This window comes from Astyanax mexicanus, chromosome 3, assembly GCF_023375975.1.
Source record: "Astyanax mexicanus isolate ESR-SI-001 chromosome 3, AstMex3_surface, whole genome shotgun sequence".
Classification (NCBI taxonomy): Eukaryota; Metazoa; Chordata; class Actinopteri; order Characiformes; family Acestrorhamphidae; genus Astyanax; species Astyanax mexicanus.
Window position 1 is genome coordinate 29274288 of NC_064410.1, and position 27169 is coordinate 29301456.

At 36.2% G+C, this 27169-nt stretch overlaps 1 protein-coding gene across 1 annotated transcript; it reads left to right on the forward strand.

Moving 5' to 3' along the window:
• Window positions 1-5375: 5375 nt before the first annotated feature.
• On the forward strand, window positions 5376-26772 carry cacng6a (calcium channel, voltage-dependent, gamma subunit 6a). The gene is made up of 5 exons (XM_007258231.4): window positions 5376-6357; window positions 15517-16191; window positions 20000-20074; window positions 21303-21440; window positions 23055-26772. Exons 2-5 carry the CDS (start codon window positions 15822-15824, stop codon window positions 23273-23275), a joined length of 804 nt encoding a protein of 267 aa, XP_007258293.2. The 5' UTR covers window positions 5376-6357; window positions 15517-15821; the 3' UTR covers window positions 23276-26772.
• The last annotated feature ends 397 nt before the right edge of the window (window positions 26773-27169 follow it).

Genomic DNA, 27169 nt, shown 5'->3' on the forward strand with positions numbered 1-27169 from the left:
CCCTCTCTTCTGCCCTCCCTCCATCGCTCTCCCTCCCTCGCATGCCTCGTACCTTTTCCTACCTCATTTCCCTTTTGTGTTTTGCATTTGGTGCTGCTCACAAGCGTGAAATTCCCGTATTTATCCAGACCCAGCATGAGGCTGCTGCTTTTGTTCAAACAGACAGCCACTGTAGATTTACTCCAGTAAATAGGGGATAAAACGTTACTGTCCAATGGATTTTTTTTTTTTTTTACAGGAGAACTAAATTTATATTAAACTTTGAATGGAAGTCTATGTACAGAAAGAGTTGTTCATTAATTAAAGATTGTTTACACAACAAGAGTTAAAGGACTCAAACAATAGAGAAAACAAAAAAATGGAGATTCATAAGTTTTATTGGGCAGAAGTTACATACAACATTCTCCCAGACATGTCCTCTGCATCATATACAAAAGTAAAATAATGAACACATTTGAACTCCTTCATATTTCCATTCTGTTTCCCTTCTAATTCAGCACTGGATGTAAATCTAAGGCTTTTGTTTATTTACAGCAAGCTTAGATTTTTAATATTATAGCAGGGTTAGCAGCAGCGCTAGCCACGGTTAGCAGCAGCTAGCAGCGTTAGCTCTAGTAAATGCTGCCCGACAGCACTGCACTGAGGAACCCTGAGTGTTCCAGTAAGCCAAAGGTTCATCCCATGTAGCTTTTTTTAAACTCGGTTAATGCAGGCTACAGTCCAAAATACTTACCTCTAAACGGCAAAAGAGCTAGCGCTGCGGTTAGCGGCTAATGCTAATGTTGCTCCAGCCTCAGTGATCAGTACTTTAGCAGAGTGGCTTTACTGCTAGTGTCAAAAATACGGTGTTTCTAAAATAAATGCCTCAACCTTTAAGCATTATACTCTATTTATGTAGAATGTGAAGGGCAAAACAATGCTGACAAAAACAATAATCTGCGAAAACAACAATATGAAAACCATGAGCCAATACCGTTAGGCATGTATGAACTGATGACAGTAATAATAAAGAATGTGGAAATAATTAAGAATGTAGAAATTGAGACTAAATTTACCTGGATTTGCATTGCACAGAAATATAGGGCAAGGGGAAATTTCCCAGACATGTATTTGAAAGGAGAATATAGGGGAAAAAAAGGTTATAACCTTGTACAGCAAACTGACCAATAATTTAATTTATATATTTAATTTAAACATTTTCCATTGAAATTCCATTAATTTTAAGAAAATAAAAGTGGATTTCATAAAAAATTGGTATTTTAGATAGATAGGTATTTATAATCCATAAGTTAAGTACTACCCAAATAAAGTGCTTCCCAAAATCTCCCAAAAATATCTGAAAAATCTTCCAATACTAATATTATTCAAAAAAACTTTGCTTTTTACAAATGTCTATGGTGTTTTGATGCAGCTGGTAGCTGAGATATCTAATGAGATTAAAAGGCTATGACACGTGTTAATGTGAAGGGTTAACCACTATTTTGCAATCCGCCCAGACCTAAGCATGTTTCATAACCCAAATCTCTACTGGGCTCCTCACTATTTGTGTCAACTGTGGCACTAAAGTTAGCTCATCGATTCAATGCTGACCTGAATCAGCCTAATTATAACATCTTTATAATGAAGACACTCATGTAACCAGGAGTGCTCACACAGGCCATTGACTTGGTTTTAGGCCCATTACTATTCTATTCTAGCTCTGTTCTTGATCAAATTCTAAAGAAATGAGGATACACAGTTAAAGGTTGCACAGATGAGTTGACAAGTTGTTTAAAAAGTTGGGAACTAGTTGTAGCTTCCATAGCAGATCCTAAAACTCAAGGGGTGTTGCAATTATTTTTCTTTATTTGGGCTGTTTAATGCTAGCTGACAACAAAAATGATTGAAAATGGATTTTAAATAAACAGGCTAAATAAACTAAACATGGGCTCTATATTAAACTTCCAGATTCAGTGATCCAGTGATCACATAACAACATTACACTCAACTGATTGAAAACAACATGGCAGGAATCCCAGTCAAAAGTTTCTACAGCCATTCCAGACAGGAACATGGGTCAGGTAAAATATATATAATAATATTTATGTTTAAAACTAGTTCATATACTTCTTGTAGAAAGATCAAATTTGTTTTTATTATTGAATTAATTAGGTCTTTCTGACACAAATTAGCTAGGATAATTTTAAAATAATAAAATAAACTATGGATCCCATATAAGGATATTGTTTTTTGGCAAAAATGACTTTCTGCACAAAGACAAAGTTTCGTTTTTATACATTTAGCTTCTGCTAATCGCCAAAAATACCTATTATAAATTTCAGATGTACACCAGGCAAATTTTCGAATTTTAGGAGATTAAAGTGGAAAATAAATAAATTTAGAAAGTTACACTGTACAGTACCTTACTTAACATTTACTTAACGGTTTGTCTCTGTGGAAAATCTTATATTTCTTGTAATTTTAGTGTTTTTTACTTTTATTGCAACCAACAACATGTATAAAGGGGCTAAATTTCACACACTAAAAATGAAAAAATACTTTGTGAAAATAAAACATCTATTTTTTTTGTATTTTCACATGGTCTAGTTTCTTTAGAGAAGTAGTTTACAGAGAAATACAGCAGGACTGTCTGGAACTTTCAGGATGTGTTAGGGAGTCGGGGGTTGGGTGAGGCGGTGATCATCCATGTCCTGGCCTCTCTTTGACCTCACTCTTTTCACTGAATGCAATCAAAACCTCATTGCAATGCTCTGAAATCAAGTATAAAACTCAACATTTCTTAATGTACAACATTTTTGATATATGGAACTTTTTAAATATAGCAATTTTGAAATCCAACATTTGTTTTCCTCTGCAATGTTTTCTGACTGATGTTAATAACATTTTTGATAAGAAATCACAGTATCTCTTAGGAACCTTTTCATTTTAAACTTAATGTCAGTTGTGCCTCTTCCGAATTGCATAAACAATTATAGTTCTGTTTGCAAACGTGTGAGAAATAACATAGTAATTGCATAGTAACTTTTGTTTTGCTACTTGCACCTGGCTCACCTGCAAACACTGTTTGGTTGAGAGGCTCCTAACTTTTTTAGAAGCTCAAAGGCTACAGCAACTCAAGTTACGTAATCATCCACTTACAAGTGTAATTGATCCTTAATCACCACCCTCATGTCGAGTGGCATCCTGACTCACCACTGTGCAGCCTGTAGTTCAGAGAGTCTGGCCTGCCAATAACAGGCATGTGCTTTAGAAGAACGAGTGCTGGAGTTAAAACTTTCTGTAGGTTCATCCAGAGAGTGAAACACATGATTCATTAGGCACAGATTCAAGATTGTCCCTAAGATAATGAGTTTGCTGAAAGAAGAAAGAAATGCAGAATTTAAGAATTATAGTTAAGACAATGAATAGATGAAGGGAATAAAAGAAAATATAGAGAGACACATTCGCACACTGTCCAACATAAAATTTGCCACAAGCACAATGTAACAGTTATCATAGCATTACAATTATAGCAGAACAAATTACAACAACAAAAACAAAGAACAAACTACTGGTACTACAAGATGAAAAGCATATATTGCAAACACTGTCCACACTGCAAAGCAAACATCTTCCACACTAAGCAAAAAGAGCCCATGCAAAAGGTGTTTTTATTAAATCAAGGTTGCACTGCTCAAGCAAAATAATAATAGTTAATACCTACGCATGGAGAAATGCATAAACACTCTGTGTGTAATACATGTATATAATATATAAGTTCAACATTTTTAATTTTAAATTACTGAAATAAAGTAACTTTTCAATGATAAATGTTTTTTTTTGTTTTGTTTTGTTTTGTTTTTTTGCAGTTTATAGTTTCTAAATGAACTGGGAAATAATGCAAATATACACATATAAGCATTTATTTGAACAGTGAAATTAGGTGCCAGAATTCCATGTTAGAAATGTACCTGCAATTGTAGAATGAACCATAAGCTCTCAGAAGTTCTCACAGTTTGCTCCTGTAAAATGGCTGAATATTTAGTCTGAGTAATTATAAAGCAGTTCTAATGTTTTATCAACTGTTTTTCAGCATTTCACTGAGTTTCAGAATGTTCACATATGCTAAGCTAATAGTTTAGCAACAGTTTAAACTACTTCTACTGTGTGTGCTGCTGTATGTTGTTGTCCTCTGTCGAGTGGCGCCACCTAATGGCCAGTGTTAGAGCAGTGCTCTGAGAAGGGGAGTGAGTACACACAGATATCACCATGCTGAGCACATGAGACTGCAGCACTTTCTCTCTCTCTCTCTCACTCTCTCTTACACGTAATACAGTGGAGCAGTGCCATAATAATGGACTGAACGCAAATTATTCTGCATTCAGGCAGAACACCATAAGAACAAGCCACCAGAGGAAGGGCATGATGTTAATAGTGAATATTGAGACATCTTAAGTAATCTTACTATATATATATATATATATATATATATATATATATATATATATATATATATATATATATATATATATATATATATATATAGGCTGGTAACTGAGGCTGGTAACTCTGATGAACTTATCCTGAACTTATCCTTTTGACCATCTGTAAAAATACAAAAATGGCTGTACAGATAAGAAATTCTGAAGGCTGAGGTGCTACCCTTTTTATCTTTACATTTCTTTGTCTTTTTTTTGCTTTATAATGTTGCATTATTTTGTATTAGTGCATGCAAACATTATTTAGACAATATTTTGTTTATCCTTCATATGAATTAAATGTTTATACATCACACCACCACTGTGAACACTTCGGATACAAGTTCCTAGGCATTTTTCACAAAACCACTCTTAATATTCTTCAAAATAATGAAAGCACCCATAACAAGTTTGGATACGTCTTCTCATTTATTCTTCTTATTTATTTATCTTCTACATTGTATATTAATAATAAATACACTAAAAACAATTAATGGATACTTATAGAATTAAGTTGTAAACAAACAAACAAAAAAAACAGTGTTTGTCCTCCAAAATCCCCAAAACTAAACCCAACTGAGATGGTGATCTGAGGTGATTTGTGATGAGCTGGAGCTTCACAGCATAAAGAAAAAGCAGCAACTATTGAAACTCCTTTATAACGCTGAGAAAACGATTCTGACACCAAGATTAAAATAATTCTGCATGTGTTCCTGTATAGCTTTAATATTAATTTTGCCATGTAAAAAATCATGAATAAGAAGAAACACATTGCATGAGAAGAGGTGTGTACAAATTGTTGACTGGTACTGTGAATAACATTTAAAATAATAAAAATATATATTTAAAATCAGAAAAATCGATGGAATACTAATAGAATACTCTTAAAATGTTAAATGTCGGGAGAGGAGTCGTACGCTGAGCTGACACACTATATTTTATGGCCACAACATCAATAGAAGGACACTTGCCTTGTGAGCGCACATTACTTGCATTTTGCATAGCATCTTTATATAGCTTCTTTAAATAGATGGACATTAGCTGTGAGTTGTCTTCTTGGATGACCTGGATCATGGGCTCAAGGGCATTCCTGCGATTAAATCAGAATCATACTGTGTCTTTTTTTAAATTATTATTTACTATTTTTATTCGATTGCTAATTAAATATTCTACGCTTGTTGCTAATTTTATGTGCTGTTCATTGTGTTTGAGCTGATTACAGCCGAAGGAATACGTAATAACTTTATTTACTGTTTATTTAAATAGTGTTATGTGAATGTATAATTAGGTGGCTTATTTTAACATTGTTGAAGTGTTAGAATGTTTACAGAATGCTAAAGTGAAATTTGCCAGCTCGGATTATGACCCAGGAATCCGTTTCCCACTCTGCCCATAGAGGCTCGTGTCCACGTCTGCTGACCCCGACTCTGGAGCGCTCCCTCGTTCACTCGCTCCCTTTTTTAATGTCATTAACAGGTGGCTGTCCAAAATAGAAATGAGAAACGCACACTCCAAACCACATACACACACACACACTGAGCCAACATGGAGACAGTGTGCACAAAAATGAACCAACACATTCAAGTGCACATCAAGAGTGAGGTAACGACTGACTGACAGGTACTGCAACCCAATGCAAGCAGGCTTAGAACACTAGTGGCCTTGCCATGGCTGTGCTGGCATGGAGGGGGCTGGATGTGTAATCGATCACACACACACACACACACTACACACAAACACACACACTACACACACATACGCACACCATACCAGTTTGCCAGCTTGGCCTCCTCCCTCTTTTGCCCTCCCTCTCCCCCCTCCCTGTCCCTCTGTCTTGTTTCTCCAGGCGCAGAGAAAAGATTTCCTCCCTCGATCCGACTGAGCCCCTCACGCCCAACAGGTTAGCAGCTTGTTTGTACCATTGTTACGCCTCATTATTAAAGCACTTGTTGATTGTCTGTCGCCACTAACTTATCCCACCTCCCACTGCGGGATAGTTTATTAGGTTTAAATTGATTGTGTAATGATTTGCGCACGGATTTGTTAGACACGGACACATGGAATGATTCTGTTTTTCAGCACTGCAAATAAACAAGTGGTGTAATGTTGGAATTTAGAGAAATATGTAGAGAAATGATTTGATTTATTTAACAGCATGACTGTAAATATAATAGATTTACTAGACCACAACTCTCTGCTCATGATAAGCAACAGTATGCAATAAGTATATGATACTCTGCACTAAACTATTTCATACTATTTTTTTTCCCTTTCTTCAACCGGATTGGGTAGAATTATTTTTTAACATTTGAAGTAATTTCCCTTTAAACAAAGACACTAAATTACTACTACTAGTATGTTTATCATACTTTGATGGGGATCTTTATATAAAAAAGATACACTGCATTTACAAAGGTTTGACTGAGTGTTGAAGTTAAGTTGGTTGAGCAAAAATTCTGAACAACAATAGCTTTTAAAGTTCAGTCAACAAAAAAAATATTTGGCCAAATATTGAACCAATTTGATGCTGTTTTATATTCAATTCAATTCAATTTTATTTATATAGGGCTTTTTACAACAAAGGTTGTCACAAAGCCGCTTTACAGGTAAAACAGGTCCACGCCTCTTATGAGCAGCACCACAGAGATGCCAATTTTATGGTGACACAGTGGCAAAAACTCCCTTAAAGAGGAAGAAACCTTGGAAGGAACCAAGACTCAGTCAGAGGAACCCATCCTACTCGGGTTGACCCGCTCAGTACAAACAAACAACAAACAAATAACAGAACATATACAGTGTATGATGCTCTTTACTGGACAAGTTCCACCCGTTTTTCTAAATGTCTGCAGAATTAAATAGTTGAGATGCAAACAAAGCTATTTAAAGTGGTTTAGTAAAATGTTTAATTTAAACACAGAGTCACAATCCCTACAACTATCTCGCCTGTTATTGCCTATTTAAAATGTCGGGGGGCGTGGCCTAGGTGTTCAACATGTAGGACGTGTTTCCTCGCAGCTCCGTGAGACTTCGGTGAATATTGATTTTCTAACACAACTTTGTCAACAAACTGTGTCTGGTGGTCGGTAAGGAAGTTATCAGAGTCGGTTTTGGCACGCTTCTCTCGACCCTAGAGAAAGTATGTCAACGTCCAAGCAAAAAACTGACTCCGCGCGCGCAGGCCGCAGTAAAGCCTCGCACTCACTTGATCTGCCTCAGCTGCCAGAATCCGGCGCTAGCGTGGCTAACACCGTTAGCAGCACGGATGTTGACCTGTTACAGGGTATGCTAAACTCACTAAAAGATGACATCTGTGGGAAAATTGACTCTTTGGCAACAGAACTTAGAGGGGAAATTTCTTCCGTTCAAAAAGAGATGAAGAATGCTTTAGAACCTCTAGTACAAAAAATCAGCGCCCACGACCAGACCATCCGCGAGCTGGAAAATGCGTGCACGGAGCACAGTGATCAGCTGACGGGATTGGAATCAGCTGTAAACGTGCTGAAGAGCCAGGTGAGCCTGCTGATGGATAAATGTGAGGATCTGGAGGGAAGATCCAGAAGAAATAATATTCGACTAGTAGGGCTTCAGGAAGGGCTAGAGGCTCATAGTCCTACTGCATTTGTTGCACAATTGTTAAAAGATCTCCTAAACATGGATGAGGTGCCACTACTCGACAGAGCACATCGCACACTGCGTGTCAGACCCAAAGAGGGAGATGCGCCTCGGCCCCTTGTCATTAGGGTTCATTTCTTTCATGTGAGAAATGAAATTCTACGCCGCGCAAGTGAGATTTCCCGGGCATCCCCGCTAAACTACCAAGGCAAGAGAATCTTCATCTTCGCGGATTATACTACCTCTGTGGCAAAGAAGAGAGCGGCATTTACACCTGTGAAACGTCAGCTGCGTACCTGCCCTGGTTTCAAGTTCGGGCTGTTGTTCCCTGCTGTCTTGAAAATTACCCTGCCGGATGGAACCACCAACACGTTTGACAGCCCAGAAACGGCACTGGACTTTGTGAACGCAAGTATTAAGAAATAAATACTCTTGCGTAGGTGCAGGTTATTTTCCAAGAGATGCCTTGCTGGACTCGTTAGGTATGCAGTCCGTTCTGGACACCAGTGTTACTAAACCAATGGTACTCTCTGGAAAGATATGGCTGGTGTTCTTTATGTTGTGATTGCCGTTCTCATCTAAAACGTTGTGCTGGATTTAATAGTTTTTCATTTCATTACTTTTATCTCACGGAGCATTACTACTGGAATGGATAGAAGGAGGTTAGTTTGTAAGTTTCAAAATGGGTTCTGCGCGCGTTTCGTTTGGGGAAGCGCTTCAGCAAGGGAGAGGGAGGGTATTTTTTATTTATTTATTTATTTATTTATTTATTTTTTTTTTTTTCTCCCCCTTTTTTTTTTTTTTTTTGTTTTTTTTTTGTTTTTTGTTTTTTGTTTGGCATGTACATTTTGTATTTGTTTTCTGTATGTACATTCTTATACCAGGATATTCTTTTATGTACCTCTGTATCTGATATATGGCTCAACCTAATATAACTCGAGCAGGGGTGGGTATACTTAAATTCTGTAGCTGGAACTGTAAAGGTTTAAATCAACCAGTGAAACGCAGTAAAGTGCTCCATCATCTTCAGCACTTAAATGCACACATTGTTTACCTTCAGGAGACACATCTTAGATTGTCTGATCAGGCCAAACTGCGAACAAGGTGGGTTAGCCAGGTGTATCACTCTTCATTTCAGAGTAAATCTAGGGGAGTTGCAATTTTAATTCACAAAAAGGTTAATTTTATTTGTACTAATGTTCTTACAGATCCAAATGGGAGATACGTAGTTATTACGGGACAACTTCATGGCACTCCTGTAGTGCTTGCCAACATTTATGGTCCCAACTGGGACAATGAGAACTTTTTCCAGTTTTTATTTTCCAAATTACCTGATATTTCTTCACACCTTCTCATACTTGGAGGGGATTTTAATTGCTGGCTCAACCCCTCATTAGATCGCTCTTCCACCAAAATTCGAACACCTCTGAGATCTGCAAAGATTATTTCATCCTTTATGAAGGAATTTTCCATATCTGATCCATGGCGTCTTTTTCACCCGTCTGGGAGAGAGTATTCTTTCTTCTCCCAAGTTCATCACACTTTTACACGTATCGACTATTTTTTGATTGACAATCGATTAATTCCATCTGTACGTTCTTGTTCTTATGATGCTATTGTAATTTCAGACCATGCCCCAGTTATAATGGATCTATGTATGAAGCACAGAGATAGCACACGCCCACCATGGCGATTTAGCATTAATCTATTATCTGATGTGGAATTTGTTAACTTTATTTCTCGAGAAATAGATTTTTTCTTTGATACTAATAGAACGCCTGGAATCTCACCATCATTATTGTGGGAGACACTAAAAGCATTCTTAAGAGGTCAGATAATTATATATACTGCATACAGCGAAAAGCTTAGGAAGGAGAAACTGTCCACACTGACTAAACAAATTGCTCGGCTAGATAGTGCTTATGCTCATTCTCCATCCTCCGATATATTTAAAGAGCGTCTCACTCTTCAGGCAGAATTTGATGTCCTCTCTACAGCTCATGTAGAAAACCTGCTACTCAAATCTAGGCATACCTTCTACGAACAAGGGGACAAAGCAGGTAAACTATTAGCTCATCAGCTGCGACAGTCCTGCGCTGCCCATCAGATTCTACAGATCCAAACTCAATCTGGTGAAACAAACAACCTTATACAAATTAATGAACAATTTAAGCAATTTTATATGTCCTTGTATACGTCTGAGCAGACCACCAGTCTTTCTTCACTTATGGATGACTTTTTTGATTTGTTAAAGATGCCAAGAGTGGACCCTGACTTAATAGAGGAGTTAGATGCGGAGATATCTGTAGATGAGCTTAAGAAAGTCGTTTATTCTATGCAATCAGGAAAATGCCCAGGACTGGATGGCTATCCAGTTGAATTTTACCGTACGTTCATTGATAAATTAGCACCCATTCTGATTGACATGTATAATGAATCATTTATCTTATCAAAACTACCCTCAACACTTACACAGGCCTCTATTTCACTTATTTTAAAGAAAAACAAAGATCCATTATCCTGTGCTAGCTATCGTCCCATTAGCTTATTATCTGTCGATCTAAAACTTTTATCAAAATTATTAGCCACACGTTTGGAATCAGTACTTCCATCTATAGTCTCCCCAGACCAGACAGGATTTATCCAAAATAGACACTCCTTTTTCAATATTAGACGACTTCTTAACATAGTTTATAATTCGACTTCCTGTAACACTCCAGAAGCTATAATTTTATTAGATGCAGAAAAAGCATTTGATCGTGTGGAATGGCAATATCTTTTTTACACTTTGGAAAAGTTTGGATTTGGCAAAAAATTTATTACCTGGGTAAAATTGCTTTATACTAACCCTACAGCTTCTGTCAGAACCAATAACACTTATTCAGAACAATTTCCTCTGCATCGCTCTACACGTCAGGGCTGCAATTTGAGTCCTCTATTGTTTGCTATTGCGATCGAGCCATTAGCCATTGCACTTCGATCAAATTCTTCCATAACAGGAGTAATTAGGGATGGGGTTGAGCATAAGCTTTCTCTTTATGCAGACGATCTTGTTCTATATTTATCTAATATATCTGTGTCTATTCCTACAGTGATTGATGTTTTCTCTTCATTCGGTAAAATTTCAGGATACAAACTTAATCTAGATAAAAGTGAATTGTTTCCACTAAATAATGCAGCCCGTGAGTATCCATTGCAAAATTTTCCATTTAAAGTGGCTTTACATAATTTTACATATCTTGGCATTAAAATTACAGATAAGTTTGAAAAACTGTATAGTTCTAACTATGACCCAGTGTTGACCCGATTAAAAGAGGATTTTGAGCGTTGGTCACTATTACCCCTATCTCTTGCAGCACGGGTTAATTCGGTAAAGATGAACTCTTTGCCAAAATTGTTATACCTCTTCCAATGCCTACCTATTTTTCTGCCTCTGTCCTTCTTTCGCAGATTAGATGGCATGGTGTCACAATTTATTTGGAACAAAAAGACTGCTAGATTGAGTAAGGCTTTACTACAAAGACCTAAACTTCTTGGAGGCTTGGCTTTGCCCAACTTTAAATTTTATTATTGGGCAGCCAATCTTAGAATTTTACAATACTGGATTAAACTGGAGAAATCACCAAGTTGCCCATCGTGGTTAAATATGGAGGCTTCCTCCTCTAGACCTGCCTCATTAACTTCCCTTATTCACGCCCCCTTAGACTCATTTTCTTCACTTAAATTGGAAAATGTTATTGTCAAGTCTACACTCAGAATTTGGAACCAATTCAGACGCCACTTTAATTTGAAAACTATTTCATCTCTTACCCCTATAACACCAAGCCCAATTTTTAGCCCCTCTTTAATGGATGGCACGTTTGGTTCATGGTCCACTCTTGGCATCAACACTCTGAAAGACCTATATATTGACAATATTTTTGCATCTTTTCAACAGCTCTCAGAGAGGTATACTCTCCCCAGACGGGACTTCTTTAGATACCTTCAGATTCGTAGTTTTGCTCGCAGTGTAAATCCCATCTTTCCTAACCTCCCAAACACTACTTCTTTAGATACAGTTGTGGTCAAAAGTTTACATACACTTGTAAAAAAACATAATGTTATGGCTGTCTTGAGTTTTCAAAAGTTCTACAACTCTTATTTTTCTGTGATAGAGTGATCGGAACACATACATGTTTGTCACAAAAAACAGTCATAAAATTTGGTTCTTTCATAAATTTATTATGGGTCTGCTGAAAATGTCACCAAATCTGCTGGGTCAAAAATATACATACAGCAACAAAATTTGTCAATTTTGGTGATGTAGCGAGTTGTGTCAATCAAATTAGCTTCATGTCATGGCCTCTTCACTTCTTGTAAGTGATTCTGATTGACTACAGCTGTTGACTTCTCATGAGCCCATTTAAATAGGGCTCATTTGACCCAGTGATTAGACTCAGCTACAAAAGCTACAATGGGAAAGTCAAAGGAACTCAGTGTGGATCTGAAAAAGTGAATTATTGACTTGAACAAGACAGGGAAGTCACTTGGAGCCATTTCAAAGCAGCTACAGGTCCCAAGAGCAACTGTGCAGACAATTATACGCAAGTATAAAGTGCATGGAACAGTTGTGTCACTGCCACGATCAGGAAGAAAACGCAAGCTATCACATGCTGCCGAGAGGAGATTGGTCAGGATGGTCAAGAGTCAACCAAGAATCACCAAGAAGCAGGTCTGCAAGGATTTGGAAGCTGATGGAACACAGGTGTCAGTCTCCACAGTCAAGCGTGTTTTACATCGCCATGGACTGAGAGGCTGCCGTGCAAGAAAGAAGCCCTTGCTCCAGAAAAGGCACCTTAAGACTCAGCTGAAGTTTGCTGCTGATCACATGGACAAAGATAAAACCTTCTGGAGGAAAGTTCTCTGGTCAGACGAAACAAAAATTGAGCTGTTTGGCCACAACACCCAGCAATATGTTTGGAGGAGAAAAGGTGAGGCCTTTAATCCCAGGAACACCATGCCTACTGTCAAGCATGGTGGTGGTAGTATTATGCTCTGGGGATGTTTTGCTGCCAGTGGAACTGGTTCTTTGCAGAAAGTAAATGGGATAATGAAGAAGGAGGATTACCTCCAAATTCTGCAGGAAAACTTAAAACCATCAGCCCGAAGGTTGGGTCTTGGGCGCAGTTGGGTGTTCCAACAAGACAATGACCCAAAACACACATCAAAAGTGGTAAAGGAATGGCTAAACCAGGCTAGAATTAAGGTTTTAGAATGGCCTTCCCAAAGTCCTGACTTAAACCCCATTGAGAACATGTGGACAGTGCTAAAGAAACGGGTTCATGCAAGAAAACCATCACATTTAGCTGAACTGCACCAATTCTGTCAAGAAGAGTGGTCAAACATTCGACCTGAAGCTTGCCAGGAGCTTGTGGATGGCTACCAAAAGCGCCTAGTTGCCGTGAAAATGGCCAAGGGACATGTAACCAAATACTAATGTTGCTGTATGTATATTTTTGACCCAGCAGATTTGGTGACATTTTCAGCAGACCCATAATAAATTTATGAAAGAACCAAATTTTATGACTGTTTTTTGTGACAAACATGTATGTGTTCCGATCACTCTATCACAGAAAAATAAGAGTTGTAGAACTTATTGAAAACTCAAGACAGCCATAACATTATGTTTTTTACAAGTGTATGTAAACTTTTGACCACAACTGTAGTTTTGTAACTCCCCTATCAACAGCCAGTGGACTTATTTCCACATTATATAATTTAATCCATTCTTTATGTCCCAGTACACTTCTTTCCATTAAAAGACAGTGGGAGGGGGAGTTGGGGAGTGAGATCTCAACTGAGACTTGGGAGATTATTTTACGTCGCATTCATTCCTCATCTATTTGCGCAAGGCATGGGCTGATTCAGTGTAAAATTGTACATAGAATTCATTTTACTAAAGTCAGATTAGCAAAATTTTTTGATGTTGATTCTTCATGTGATCGTTGTCACCAAGCCCCAGCCACACATGTACATATGTTTTGGTCATGCCCATTACTTCATAAATACTGGTCAGAAATCTTTAAAACTATTTCCATTTGTACTAAGACTCCCCTTGACCTAAATGCAATAATTGCTCTTTTTGGTGTTCCCCCTATAGATATTTCACTCTCAAAGTATAAAGCAGACTTTATTGCATTTACTACACTTATGGCGAGGCGTTTAATTTTACTGAGGTGGAAATCCTCTTCCCCACCCTCACACTCTCAGTGGATTATGGTAATATTGAGATGTGTTAAAATGGAGAAAATTAGGTACACCATTAGAGGTTCTTTGAGCACTTATAAGAAAATGTGGGAACCTTTCTTTGCACATGTGAAAAGCTTACAATCCTTTGATATTCCTGAGTAATCTGTTTACTATTTATTTACTATATTTATAATTGTTTTTTTTTTTTTTTTCTTTTTTTTTTTCTTCTTCTTTTCTTTCTATTATGTTATATATGTTTCTCTTTTTTTCTCTTTTTTAGGATACTATATGTCTTAGCTATCCTTTTTTTGTTGTTTTTTTCCCCCGAGTTCTGCTTAGTTCTGTTTGACTGGATTGGATTTTGTTCTGTATAATTACATGATAAAAATACTAAATAAACCTGGGGAAAAAAAAAAAAATGTCAAGTGAACCCATTTGTGCATTTAATATGAAATAATAATTATAAAATATTGGAATCAGAAACTGAAACTGTACCTATATCCACATCCGGAAAGGATTTCATAAATTACATTTTATTGCACACATCTTCTACAACAGAAAATAACAGCTCATATCTTTACCAGCATATTTATTGTATATCCAGTTAAAAAATAAAAAACATGAAGAGCTGCTCACTGAGTTTATCTGATTCAATTTTGAGTTTGGTATCGATATACAAAAATGAGCCTGGGCTCATATGGGTAAATTTGTGGTCTTAAAAATTCTAAAGATAATTCCAAAGGTTTATTTTTTTTAGCAATGCAATAGAATCAATTTTGGTCCCATAAAGAACTGTGTTAATAATATACATGTAAGTGTAAAGGACATTTAAAGTGTTGAACAACCCTTACATTAAGTGAAGGTTCTCTAAACCTGGCACACCTCTGGATACAAAGGCTGTTCTTTTTGGAACCAAATGTGGTTCTTCTATGGCATGACTCACATACCCTCTTTTTAAACCAATTTTAATGGATGTTGAACTATTTCTGGTAGTTAATTCATCACAAAATGTTTACAAAGTGTGATAGACAATGGGTCTAATTAACTAATTGCATTGCGTTGATTTGAGTATAATTGTGTGGTTTATTGGACCAATGGTCCATATTCAGTGTTGAGCATTTGAAAATGTATATTTTGTACATGAAAATGGCCATACTTATATATTCTTATGCTAAATATTTTCCCTTTTTTCTCTTCTATTCCTTTGGTTTCTATTTAGATACATTAGATTTACCACCACCCCTGTTCATGTGAATCTCCTTTGCCGCTGTCCTTTGGAACCTTCAAACTATGAACCTCCTGAAAATAACCCCAATGTCACAGTGCAGAGCCCACACCTTCACTTATGTCCTCAAATCCTTGTTGTTCTAGCTAACTCTCAAGAGACTGACCAACACTTCCACTCTTTAGCCACTATCTGTGGCCCCACTGCCCTCCCTTCTTCACATCCCCCATCAGAGTGTCTTCAGAACTGTCACATCAAGAAGCCAGTCCGTCTAAAATTGCCTTTCTCCACCCTCCACCATGTGGTCCACCTTCATCGTGCAGGATGAGGACAGCAGGGCGGCGGCCGGATCTGGAGGAGGTCTGGCAGGAATGATGGGAATGAGAAGCGGAGGCAAGCGCAGGACGAGAGCGACCACGTCGGCCCTAAGCGAGACTCAGGAGGGTAAGATCAAGCTGGCCTTTTTCTTGGCCATGGTGGGCATCACGCTCACCGTGCTCGGGGTGGGTACAGAGTTCTGGGTGGAACTGGCACAATCCAGGGGATTTTACAACAATCAGACGTGCCTGGTGGGGCACTACGGGCTATGGAAAGCCTGTACCAAGACGCTCTGGCTGGTGGATGTCAGTCCGGAGCGAGAATGCTGTGGGCCTGTGGATCTACCTGGAGGTGAGCATCTGGAGTAGTATTAAAATATTAGAAATGGAGATCTCTTTGTTCACATTACAACTCTTAAATAGCACTTTTAGCAGGATGCACACGTTTGTGCTTGGTATGAAAGTCCCAATGATGCATCAAAACAGTATGACATTAAATGCTATTAATTACAGTACACCATTGTTTAAATCAGGGGTGTCCAATCTTGCAAATTTGCAAATGGTCAGTGCGGCTGCAGATTTTTATTCTATTCTATTCAATTTGCAGCTCACCTGATTCCACTTGTTTAAAGGAGCAATCTGTAACAATCAGTGATGGTATAGTTACTTTGAAAAAGTAATCCGATTACTGATTACTGATTACTCCTTTAAAAAGTAACTTAGTTACTTTATGGATTACTTAAAGATTACAAGTTACTTTATTAGTTACTTTCAGCAGCTGCAGACACCACCTCCCGCCGCCTTAACATAAACATTATAACCAGTTTTGCCAATACTCCCTTTATTGGAAAATGCATTTTTAACAGCAACAATTTATCTCTATTAAGTTGAACTATTTCCTAAAAGAATAAGGTTTTTTTAATAAAAATAAAACAATTTACTTAACATAAATATTTTTTTTTTTAGAAAAAATAAAATATGGTCTTTCTTGATTTTACTAAACATAAATACTTGTTTTTATAAAAAATATATAAAATAAAGAAAGTCTTTCTTGACCTGACATATTTAACACTGTAAAACTGAACATTGAACTTGTAGTTCTCTGCAGGGCAGCAAGGAGTGGTTTTATAAAACAGAACCGTGTATATGGTCTAGACCAGGGATCACATATTTGCAGACTGCGGTCCGGGTCCGAACTAAAGACACGCCGAGCGCGAGAGAGAGAGACAGGGGAGAAAGCGAGAAGCGTGTGATTGGGGAAGAGCGGAGGGGGAATGGGTGTGTGTGTGTGTGTGTGTGTGTGTGTGGAGGAGATGAGGCGGAGAGAGAGAGAGAGTAACGCACAGTGACTTAAATAAGTAACTTTAATCTGATTACTGGATTGGAAATAGTAACGCGTTAGATTACTCGTTACTGAAAAAAAGGGTCAGATTAGACTAAGTAGACTAAGTAACGCGTTACTGACATCACTGGTAAAAATGCAAGCAAGTGTAAGAACTGGCTGCAGGAGTGCCCAACCTACTCCTCCCCAAATGTGAAGCACACACAAGTTGCCAGATTGACACACACAGTGGCAAGCAGTGACGAGTCTTACTCTGTAGCTGATCAGTGAATAAAAAAATGCCTGTTTCTACTAGGCTAGTGGTGGTGATAAATTAAACAGCAATGGTTAGCAACCTCACTGAAGCTCAGTGATTACCTGTTCAGCAGAGAAATAGCCAGCTCGCCTGGTTTAATGGCTGCAGCACACTGTTTCTGTCTTGTTGTATATACCTGGCAACGTGGGTGTGGAAAAGGGACTGGGGGAATAGAAGAAGGCAGATTTGGAGGATAAAACCCACACAGACTACTGTAACATACTACACAGTTCAAATAAGAACATATTGACTGAAGGTGCTTTCCCTTAGCATGTTTCCTAACTATCTAAAGATATATACTGATCGGTCTATGAATTAGTACAGAAAATGTAATCTTTAATAGTCATTTAATTAGTCAATCAGTCTGTCTTCAAACAGCTGATCAAATTAGGGCTACAACTAATTACTTTGTTGGTAGTTGAGTAATCTGCTGATTATTTTTTTCAATTGGTCAAATAGTCGATTAGTTAATGATTATGTCTCTCACTTTAAATTTACAACTGAATGTGGTAAATAAATGCCTTTTAAATGTCCAGAAGATTCAGTAATTAAGTAAATATGTATTATGTTGTGATTGGTCACTGTTGGAGACACAGGCCAAGATGAGTGTAAACTGTGAGCGACTCCATTAATCCTCTTCCATTGTGTTTCTGTCCACAGCACTTACATGTTATAGTGAATACATAAATAATTTGTCAACACATTTTCAACATAATCAACATTATTAATAATGTTGAGTAATCGTTGCAGCCCTTGATCACCTGTAGACCTGTAGCCACACCAGCCCTGAGATTGGACATCCCTGTTTTAACACCAAACAACTACTAACAAACTACTAACAACCCACTCCAGCATGGTCAGCTTTGAACAACACTGCTCCATCCTCTCAATATAATTTCATTACCATAGTTTATTTTTATGTCAACATGGATGCAGCATTGCTGCAAAAAGCATTACACTTCCAAATTGCACACCCATTATTATGTGGTATGATTGCATTGTTCAATATCATTTATAAATATTGTACACATTTATACAAAACTAAACTGTTCACACAAATTAGAAAAGATCATCAACATCATATTAACCAAATATCCTCCTGAGATCCACAATAAAAGGTTTAAATATTGTGAAGAAAATATTTTGTTTGCCATTTAAAACCAAATAGAGCACAATATCAACTTTGTTATTTTCTGTTCCTGTGTCTTAGGTAGAGATACAGTGGCTGCTTCACTTGTTGATGGTCCAGTTTCAGGGACCCTGTTTTATCCAAAGGCCATTTATCCATTATGTGTATAATTCATACCACAGGATATGATATATAAGTGCTTCACTCAGATGCTCACTGATAACTTAAATAGCGTGTTAAATCTATTAGCTAGGGCTGCAACTAATGATTATTTTGGTAGTCGACTAATCTGACGATTATTTTTTCAATTAGTCAATTAGTCAACGATTATTTCTGCCATGTGCTACATCTCTAAAAATGATAGAAACAGCTGAACATGAGATTATTTAATGAGCAAATATGTAATGTGTTGTGTTTGGGCCCTTTTGGAGACACAGATTAAGTTGAGTGTAAACTGTGTGAGTGAGACATTTACTCATCATTCATTGCACTTCTGTCCCTATCACTTTGTGTAATTTGGTACTGTTACAAATAGCGATTAGTCGACAATGAAATTTGTAGTCGACAATTTTAAATAATCGACATAAAATAATAAAGAATCGTTGCAGCCCTACTATTAGCTAGCTCTGCCTGTCATGTACAATGCCAAACCAATCAACAAGCTTAAAACATGTTTTGTTTTGATAAATTAACTAAATTTCTTTCCGTCTTAAATTACATTTGCTGAACTATCAGCCTTCCACTTCCTAAAGTATGGATATTTGATGAAAATAAAAGCTAGTAAGTCCTGTTTTTCATTACAAAAGGGCACTGATAAGTAAAAGCTGTGGTCTAAAATTACTGTACATTTCTGAACACTTTCTAAACTGAACTAATGGATTTTGTGTTGTTGAAACATTCTGATTATTAGCAACAGAAATACAATATCTGCAAAAAAGAATCACTTCTTGCCACTTTCTGCCATAAAATGTGAAAGCTGTGATGACTAACATGTTGAAAAGAAAGTGCCTGTGCTCTGCTGGCCACACCAGCACAGCTGAAACCTTATTGGACAGGATCAGGTTTTCTTGACGTTGCCATAGACCTCAAACATATTTCACAAATATCCACTACAGTGGACAAAATATCTCAGGAGGTTTTAATGTCATTTTCACACAATATTCTAAACAATACAATTAAATAGACAGCAACATTTAAAAATCTACCCAAGCACGTCACACTCGACTACTGCTTGGGTTTGTTAGTCAGTGTGTGCTCTGGGATTTAGTGCTTATACTGTCAGCAACTGCATGAATATCCTCTGTAACTGTGCAGGGATATTATTCACTCAGAGCATCATTAAAGCTTATTATAGTTGTCATCATTTATTTAACTATTTAACTCATTAATCCTAGAATCAAACTGTACATACTTCAAGTTCTACACCACTGGAGAGAACACAGTCCTGTTTCAGAAAATACCAGCCAAAAGTGAGTAAGCTTATTAGCTCTCTCTCTCTCTCTCTTCTTCCTTTCTATCATTTGAGGAATTAAAAAAATATCTAATTCAGACTGTAAATTATATAGTTGAATTTTCTGCTGAATTTTTCAGCAGATGTCTGTTAGTTTAAGTCATTGACTAAATAGATTAGGCTAAATTAAAAGATGTGCAAATGAATTTTAATTAAAAAATCCAACTGCATGTACACTGGTGTGAAAAAGTGTTTTTCCCCTTCATGATTTCTTATTCTTTAGTTTGTTTATCACTCCTACATGTTTCAGGTCATCAAACAGATTTAAAATTAGTCAAAGACAACACAGTTAAACGTAAAATGTTATATTTAAATGCATATTTATTATTTATTTTTAATGGAAAAAAATCCAAACCTACATGACCCTGTGTAAAAAAAGTTAAAACGTAACTTAACTGCCGTTCATCACACCTGAGTTTCTCTAGTCACACCCAGGCCTTATTACTGCCACATCTGTTCTCAACCAAGAAATCACTTAAATAGAACCTGCCTGACAAAGCAACATAGACCAACATATACAAAATAAATATAATCGACATTTATCAGTCTGAAAAAAGGTCATAAAGCTATTTCTAAAGTTTTGGGACCACAGTCAGAGCCATAATCCACAAATGGCGAAAACGTGAAACAGTGGCGAACATTCCCAGGAGTGGCCTGCCAATCAAAAAAATACCCCAAAAGCACAGCGACAACTCATACAAGAGGTCACAAATGACCCCACAACAACATCCAAAGAATTGCAACTCTCGCTTGCCTCAGTTAAGGTCAGTGTTTATGACACCACCATAAGAAAGAGAGGGGGCAAAAATGGCCTGCATGGCAGAGAGCCAAGACAAAAACTACTAAGCAAAAATAACATATTAGTCAGATACTAGGTTTAGGGGGCTAATGTTGATTTGGATTTTTTCCCCTTAATAATAAAATAATTCATTTAAGAACTTAAAAATGTTATGTTTACTTGTGTTGTTTTAAAAAAAATATATATATTTGTTTGATAATCTGAAACATTTATGAGAGACAAACATGCAAAAAAAAAAAGAAATCATGAAAGGGAGAATCACTTTTGCACACCACTGTATGTCTCTCTTTTTGTGAATTTATGTAATACTTTTTATTATAAAAATCCTCTAATCATTATTTTTAATATAAGACTGTAATCTCTGACCTCTGTTCCTCTCTCTGTACAGATTTGACTGTAATGTCTGCAATGATTGCCATCGTCGGGCTTTTTCTGATGCTGATGGGAGCTGTATGCATCATCATGGCAATAAGCAAAGGAGTGCAGTTTTTCCTAAAGCCAGCCTCTGTCTGTTTTATACTATCAGGTAAAGTAAACTGCAAATAATAATAATAAATAATAAAAAATAATAAAATATATAAATAATAATAAATCATATATTACTAGTTAATCTATCTCTTATTCTAGTTTAATAACTAGTTTGCAATTGATGGTAATTAAGAATTACATCTTAAAAACTGAGGTTCATCTGGGGTTCTAATAACTACAAAAAGGAGAAAACAGTTGTTTGAGGTCTCCACTCTAATTATAATTTTTTTACAGTATGTTTCAAATCTCAAGGACCAGGTGATTCTCTTGCCAGTGTGGACAAAAAGTGTGGTTTTGTTATTGGCTTAAATTTGGACAAAATAATAAGAATAGCTCTATTGGTGACATTTAGTGCTTATTTTAAGTCAAAATTTCTTAAAACACGATGAAAATTCTAAGTAAGACTGATTAAGATCCCTTATTCCTAAAATAAGCAAAACATCTCACACCAACAATGCCTAGTAAGACAAATAAATCTTATCAGAGAAAAATAATAAGATTTATTTCCTTGGAATTAGATCATTTTACTTGCTTAGATTTAGTTAAATTGTTTGTAGTGTGGCAATCAAATCTCCTGGTCTTTGAGAATTTGGGACACACTATAAAAATATATATATTTAGAATGGAAACCTCAAACAATGGTTTTAACAAATCTGTCCAAAACCCAAACCATACAGATTTCTTTTGTTTTCTTTTCTATCTTACATTTTTCAGATAATCAAACAAACTTTAATATCAGACAAATATAACAAGTAAATTTTTTTGCCAGTTTTTTTTAGCCATTGTGAGGTGGATTTGTTTGTGTGCTTTTGGTCATTGTCCTGCTGTAAAACCCAAGTGCGCTTGAGCTTAAATTCATGAACTGATGGCCGGACATTCTCCTCTAACTGTGGTCTGCTGGAGTCTCAAAGCTTTAGAAACTTTGTAACATTTTCCAGACTAATAGATGATCAATGACTTTGTTTTCTTATCTGTTTTTAAATTTCTTCAGATTGTGGCTTAATGTGTTGCTTTTTGAGATCTTTTAGCTGCTTCAGGTTGTCAGACAGTTTGTATTTAAGTGATTCCTTCTTCCTTCTTGCTTCTACAGGTCTGGCGGTAATCAGGTCTGGTTGTGGTTAGTGAAATTGAAGTTGGAATTGTAGTTAATTACAGTTAATTTATTGCATTAATTTTTCATATAAGGCCAGGTTGGTTTGGAATTCTGCTTATTTCCCGTAATTAATTAAATTTAAACATTTATTCATTTAATTTATTTTTGTATTTACTCAGGTTATCTTTGTGTAATATTAAAGTTTGTTTGATAATAAAAAAAAAACTCTAAGGGGCCCAAATACTTTTTGTTTTTTACGACAAACTGTACATTGTATTGGACTTTTAAATGAGTGTATCTGTTATTTAAAGCAGGTCATCTGAGCAAATAAAGATTTGGAGAAGGAAAAAATAATAATTTTTGACATATTACAAGTTTGTAAGATCTTGACTTAAAAATTTGGGCAATGAAAAAACAAAGCTGCTATGAATGTTTATAATGAGTGAATATAATGAATGTAATCCTCAGTGCTGCACGGTAAAAGACTAACTCATTTTCTTTTGTTTCATCTCAAATCAGGTGTCCTACTCTTCCTCTGCCTCATCGTTTTCCACCAGTCGGTTCTGTCGTTCTTGGAAAGTGACCACTCGGTACTTTTGCATCATGAACTGTCATGGTCAGTGTCATGTCTGGGATGTGCAGGGGCCATGCTCGTTCTGGCAGGAGCTTTATTCCTTCTCATAGCTCTTCCATACAGTCCTTGGGAAAAGTGTCTGCCTTCCAAGAACAATGGCAGTTAATGATGTGCAGGAAGAAAAACAGTTTTTTAAGCTTGTTTTATATGGATAATAGTAACAGTTTTTTTATTTACATTGTTTATTATGTTTGTGTTTTTGTGTTATTGTGACTGATGCAATAATTCATAATTAATACAGCACAGACTATTCAGGAATAGAAAAATGAACTACTAAAAATATGAGTAATAATGAGTACTTTTTCTTTTTCTTAAATTTTACCAAATCAATTATAAACGGGTGGAGTCATATTTTATACTTGAGCAAAAGTAGTAAAAAGTACTTATGACAGAATGTAATTGACACTAGTTAAGATGTTATTAATCAATAATCATTAAATATTTGTAACTAATGCTTTAATTCAATGTTATTTACAGCACTGAGCATTAAATTAAGCATTATTGTGTAATGATTACTAATATCTTAATTAGTGTCAAATAATAATTCGTTTACACATTATTTAAGCATTTAACAATGTTTATTACTGTCATAATTACTGTTATTTGTGCTCCTTGTTGTAAACTGTACCTCAGAAGATTACTCCAATATTTAGTTTTATTAGCATTTTATTCATTTTAAAGCACTCAAATCCAGGGAAACACAGTATAGCTCCAATTTCTACACTGTAAAACGTTTATATATCTACAGATATGTACATTAAGGTGTTCTGAAATTACTATATCAATGCATATCTATACAAAATAAAAAGTACATTTCATAGCAGGTGAATTTATGAGTCATTTAAAACAGTAACTGGATACAAGCTGGTCAGAAACATTGGAGTTTTGAGTCGTGCAAGGCATATATTTTTTTGCAGTAATCTGGAGAAAGAAGGTCATAACACCCATGGTGACATAAGTGTCACAGACCCTTTGAAAGCTGTGTAAAGTTCTTAATAGCACTCTCCTTAACTCTAACTCAGGAAGTCCTCAAGTAGCGTATACTGAACATCCTGAGATCTGAGTTAGTGCTGAGGATACAACTAAAGATAGCGTGTTTAAAACTTTATTATTTGCTTCTACAGCTCTGTTCCAACCATTTAACCATTTAAATGCTTAAATGAATGCTTTTCTACCTATATAAGTAGTTCTGACCTGATTTCTAGAACAAATTGTTAAAAATAGTTAGGAAAACCAGCATTAGTGAGCTGCTCATTGAATTCATCTGATTCAATTTGGAATTTGGTATCATGTTATAATGTTGAAATGGATCTAGTCTCTTAGAGGTTAAGAAAAGTCTGAGCAACAACATGTTTACGTACAAGGCTTATTTATGTGTGCAAAGTATAAAAAAAAAATTACAGTGCAGATATACTGTAGGTCAAAATAAAATTGTAAGGACTAAGAAATGATAATAATAAATAATAGTAGTAGTACAGCTCTACAATACTCAAGTCTTTCCCACCCAGCAGATTCATTAATGCATTATAAAAGTGCAGTGCACAACGCAAACAACAGCACTAGACCTGATGTGTATTGGTGTTACAAACTGTTTCTGTCAATCTGGCAACGCACCACCAAACTGTGATAAGATTAGATTTATTAGGACACAACTTATAACACAAATTTCCCACACGATCACATGGCCTTTCAATCTCAACCCTAACCTCTAACCGATATAATACAGGTTTACTAGAGCAGAAAGCAGAGGCAGACTTGTGTCCAGGGCACAGATCTCTGGAGTGTGCCAGCAGGAGTTAAAAACAGGGTGCTTATAGGGTGTCTTGACCAGAGACTCGCTAATCCCCAATCAGCTGTTAAAAATATCCTCACAACTTCTCAAGTACCAGACTAGAGAAGCAGACTGCAAAAAAAGAAGCCCAGCAGACTTGTGTAATGTCTATTTAACAGAAGGGATGTAGTGATATATGATAAATGTGAAATGGCTCAATAGCATACTGTATTCCAAACCCCTTACTGAAAAAACAGGGAACACTTTATTTAGACGGTCCATTATTTAGTTGGATTGCAACTAAACGTTCAGTTGAATGTTATGATTCTCTACAAAATCTAATTCTAAAACTAACCCTAACCTTAAGCCAAACCTTAACCATGAATCAATGCTAAAACCCAGCCCTAACACCTAACCTAAACCTTAACCTTAAATCTAAGCCTACATCTAACCTAAACCTTAAGACTAACCTCAACTGTTAATCAACCCTAAACCTAACCCTAACCTTAACCCTAACCTCAACCATTAAGTAACCTTAAAAACCCTAAGCCCTAACTCAAACCTTAAAATCAACCCTAAACATAATCTTAACCCTAAGCCTAACCTCAACAATTAAGCAACCCTTAAACCTAACCCTAACCCAAAGCTTAAACTAAACTTTAAATCTATCCATAAAGCTAATCCTACCCTTGAGCCTAATCTCAAACATAATTTAACCCTAAAAACAAACCTTAACCTAAACCTTAACTCTATCTAAACCGTATCCTAAACCTTTAATCTAACCCCAAACCTAATTCTAAAATTTGAAAATTAGGGTTCAAATACAAGTTGGGTGTAATAGTCTATCTAATTAATCCTTTAGTTTATTTAATTAATCTTTCATTTATGTAGATAATGTAAGCTTCTATTGGAACTGAACAAATTACGCAGAAAAATCTACATGTCCTGCCCAACATAGGAATAACTGAAAATAAGTGGAGTGTGTAATTGGCCTTCCAAGGTAGGGAGAAAATTAGGGGGAAAAAAATGACTCCATAAAAACATTATAACATTTTAATCCCATCATACCAAAGAAAACACTATAAGCTCTTTATTTATTGACATATTTTATCTTTGAGAAATGTCTTTAAACATACTTTGTATTTCTTCAGATTTGTCTCAAATGTCTTATTGTACATAATCATTTTAATAAACTGCATGTTTTAAATAATGGTCTACATACATGACATCATTCAATAGATCAATAGATAATTATTTATTCATTTGTGACTCATGTATTTACATAACCTTGCTGCCTATATGTAACTTAAGTGTCTATATATACTGTATATGAACACAATATATTGCAAAAAGTATCGGCTGACCTATTACAATCATTAAACTCAAGTTCCAATCACTTCTACGGCCAGAGGTGTGTAAATGAAACCAAGCACCTAGACATGCAGACTGCTGCAAAAAAACATTAGTGAAAGAGTGGGTGGCTCTCAAGGGGTCAGTGTATTTCAGCGTGGTACTATGATAGGACGCCACCTGTGCAACAAGTCCAGTCGTGAAAGTTCCTCACTACTAAAGATTCCACAGTCAACTGTCAGTGATCCTTGTAAAATGACAGAAAGAATCTCTACAGACCTCCAAACTTCATGTGGTGATTTAGAGCTTTATGGGTTTAATGGGTTTCCATAGCTGAGAAGCTCCATCCAAGTCTTACATCACCTAACACAAGGCAGGCGAGCGGATTACTTTGCCAATACTTTTGGCAATATATTGTATCTATAATGTGTACATACCCTCATATATATATATATATATATATATATATATATATATATATATATATATATATATATATATATATATATATATGTAAATATATCTATTTAACCATGTGTTTAAGTTTAATGTGAATGAAAAAAAATACAGTGAATAAATGATGTTTATTCTAATGAACACTCTGTGTTACTCTTTCTGTGTTCATGCTCAAGCATGCGTGCATCTGTTCCCCATAATTAAACAAGACAATGCTCACTCCACTGAATGCTGCTAGTTTCTTTTTTTCCCATTGCACATATGCAAATACATGCCATTCTCTATCTTGACCTCCTTCCAGATTCCTGTCTCTCTGCTTTCTCACTCATCTCATCTCCTCCCCTCCCCCCCTCCCTTCCTCCCTCCCTCTCTAAATTTAGAGCGTGGCCAATTGCGCTCCAGTGTATGTATGCAACACAAACC

Coding starts and splice junctions, on each gene's coding strand:
- cacng6a (XM_007258231.4), top strand. CDS start 15,822: ATGTGGTCCACCTTCATCGTGCAGGATGAGGACAGCAGGGCGGCGGCC. Junction 16,192..19,999: donor GCCTGTGGATCTACCTGGAG/GTGAGCATCTGG, acceptor CATTAATCCTAG/AATCAAACTGTACATACTTC. Junction 20,075..21,302: donor TCAGAAAATACCAGCCAAAA/GTGAGTAAGCTT, acceptor CTCTCTGTACAG/ATTTGACTGTAATGTCTGCA.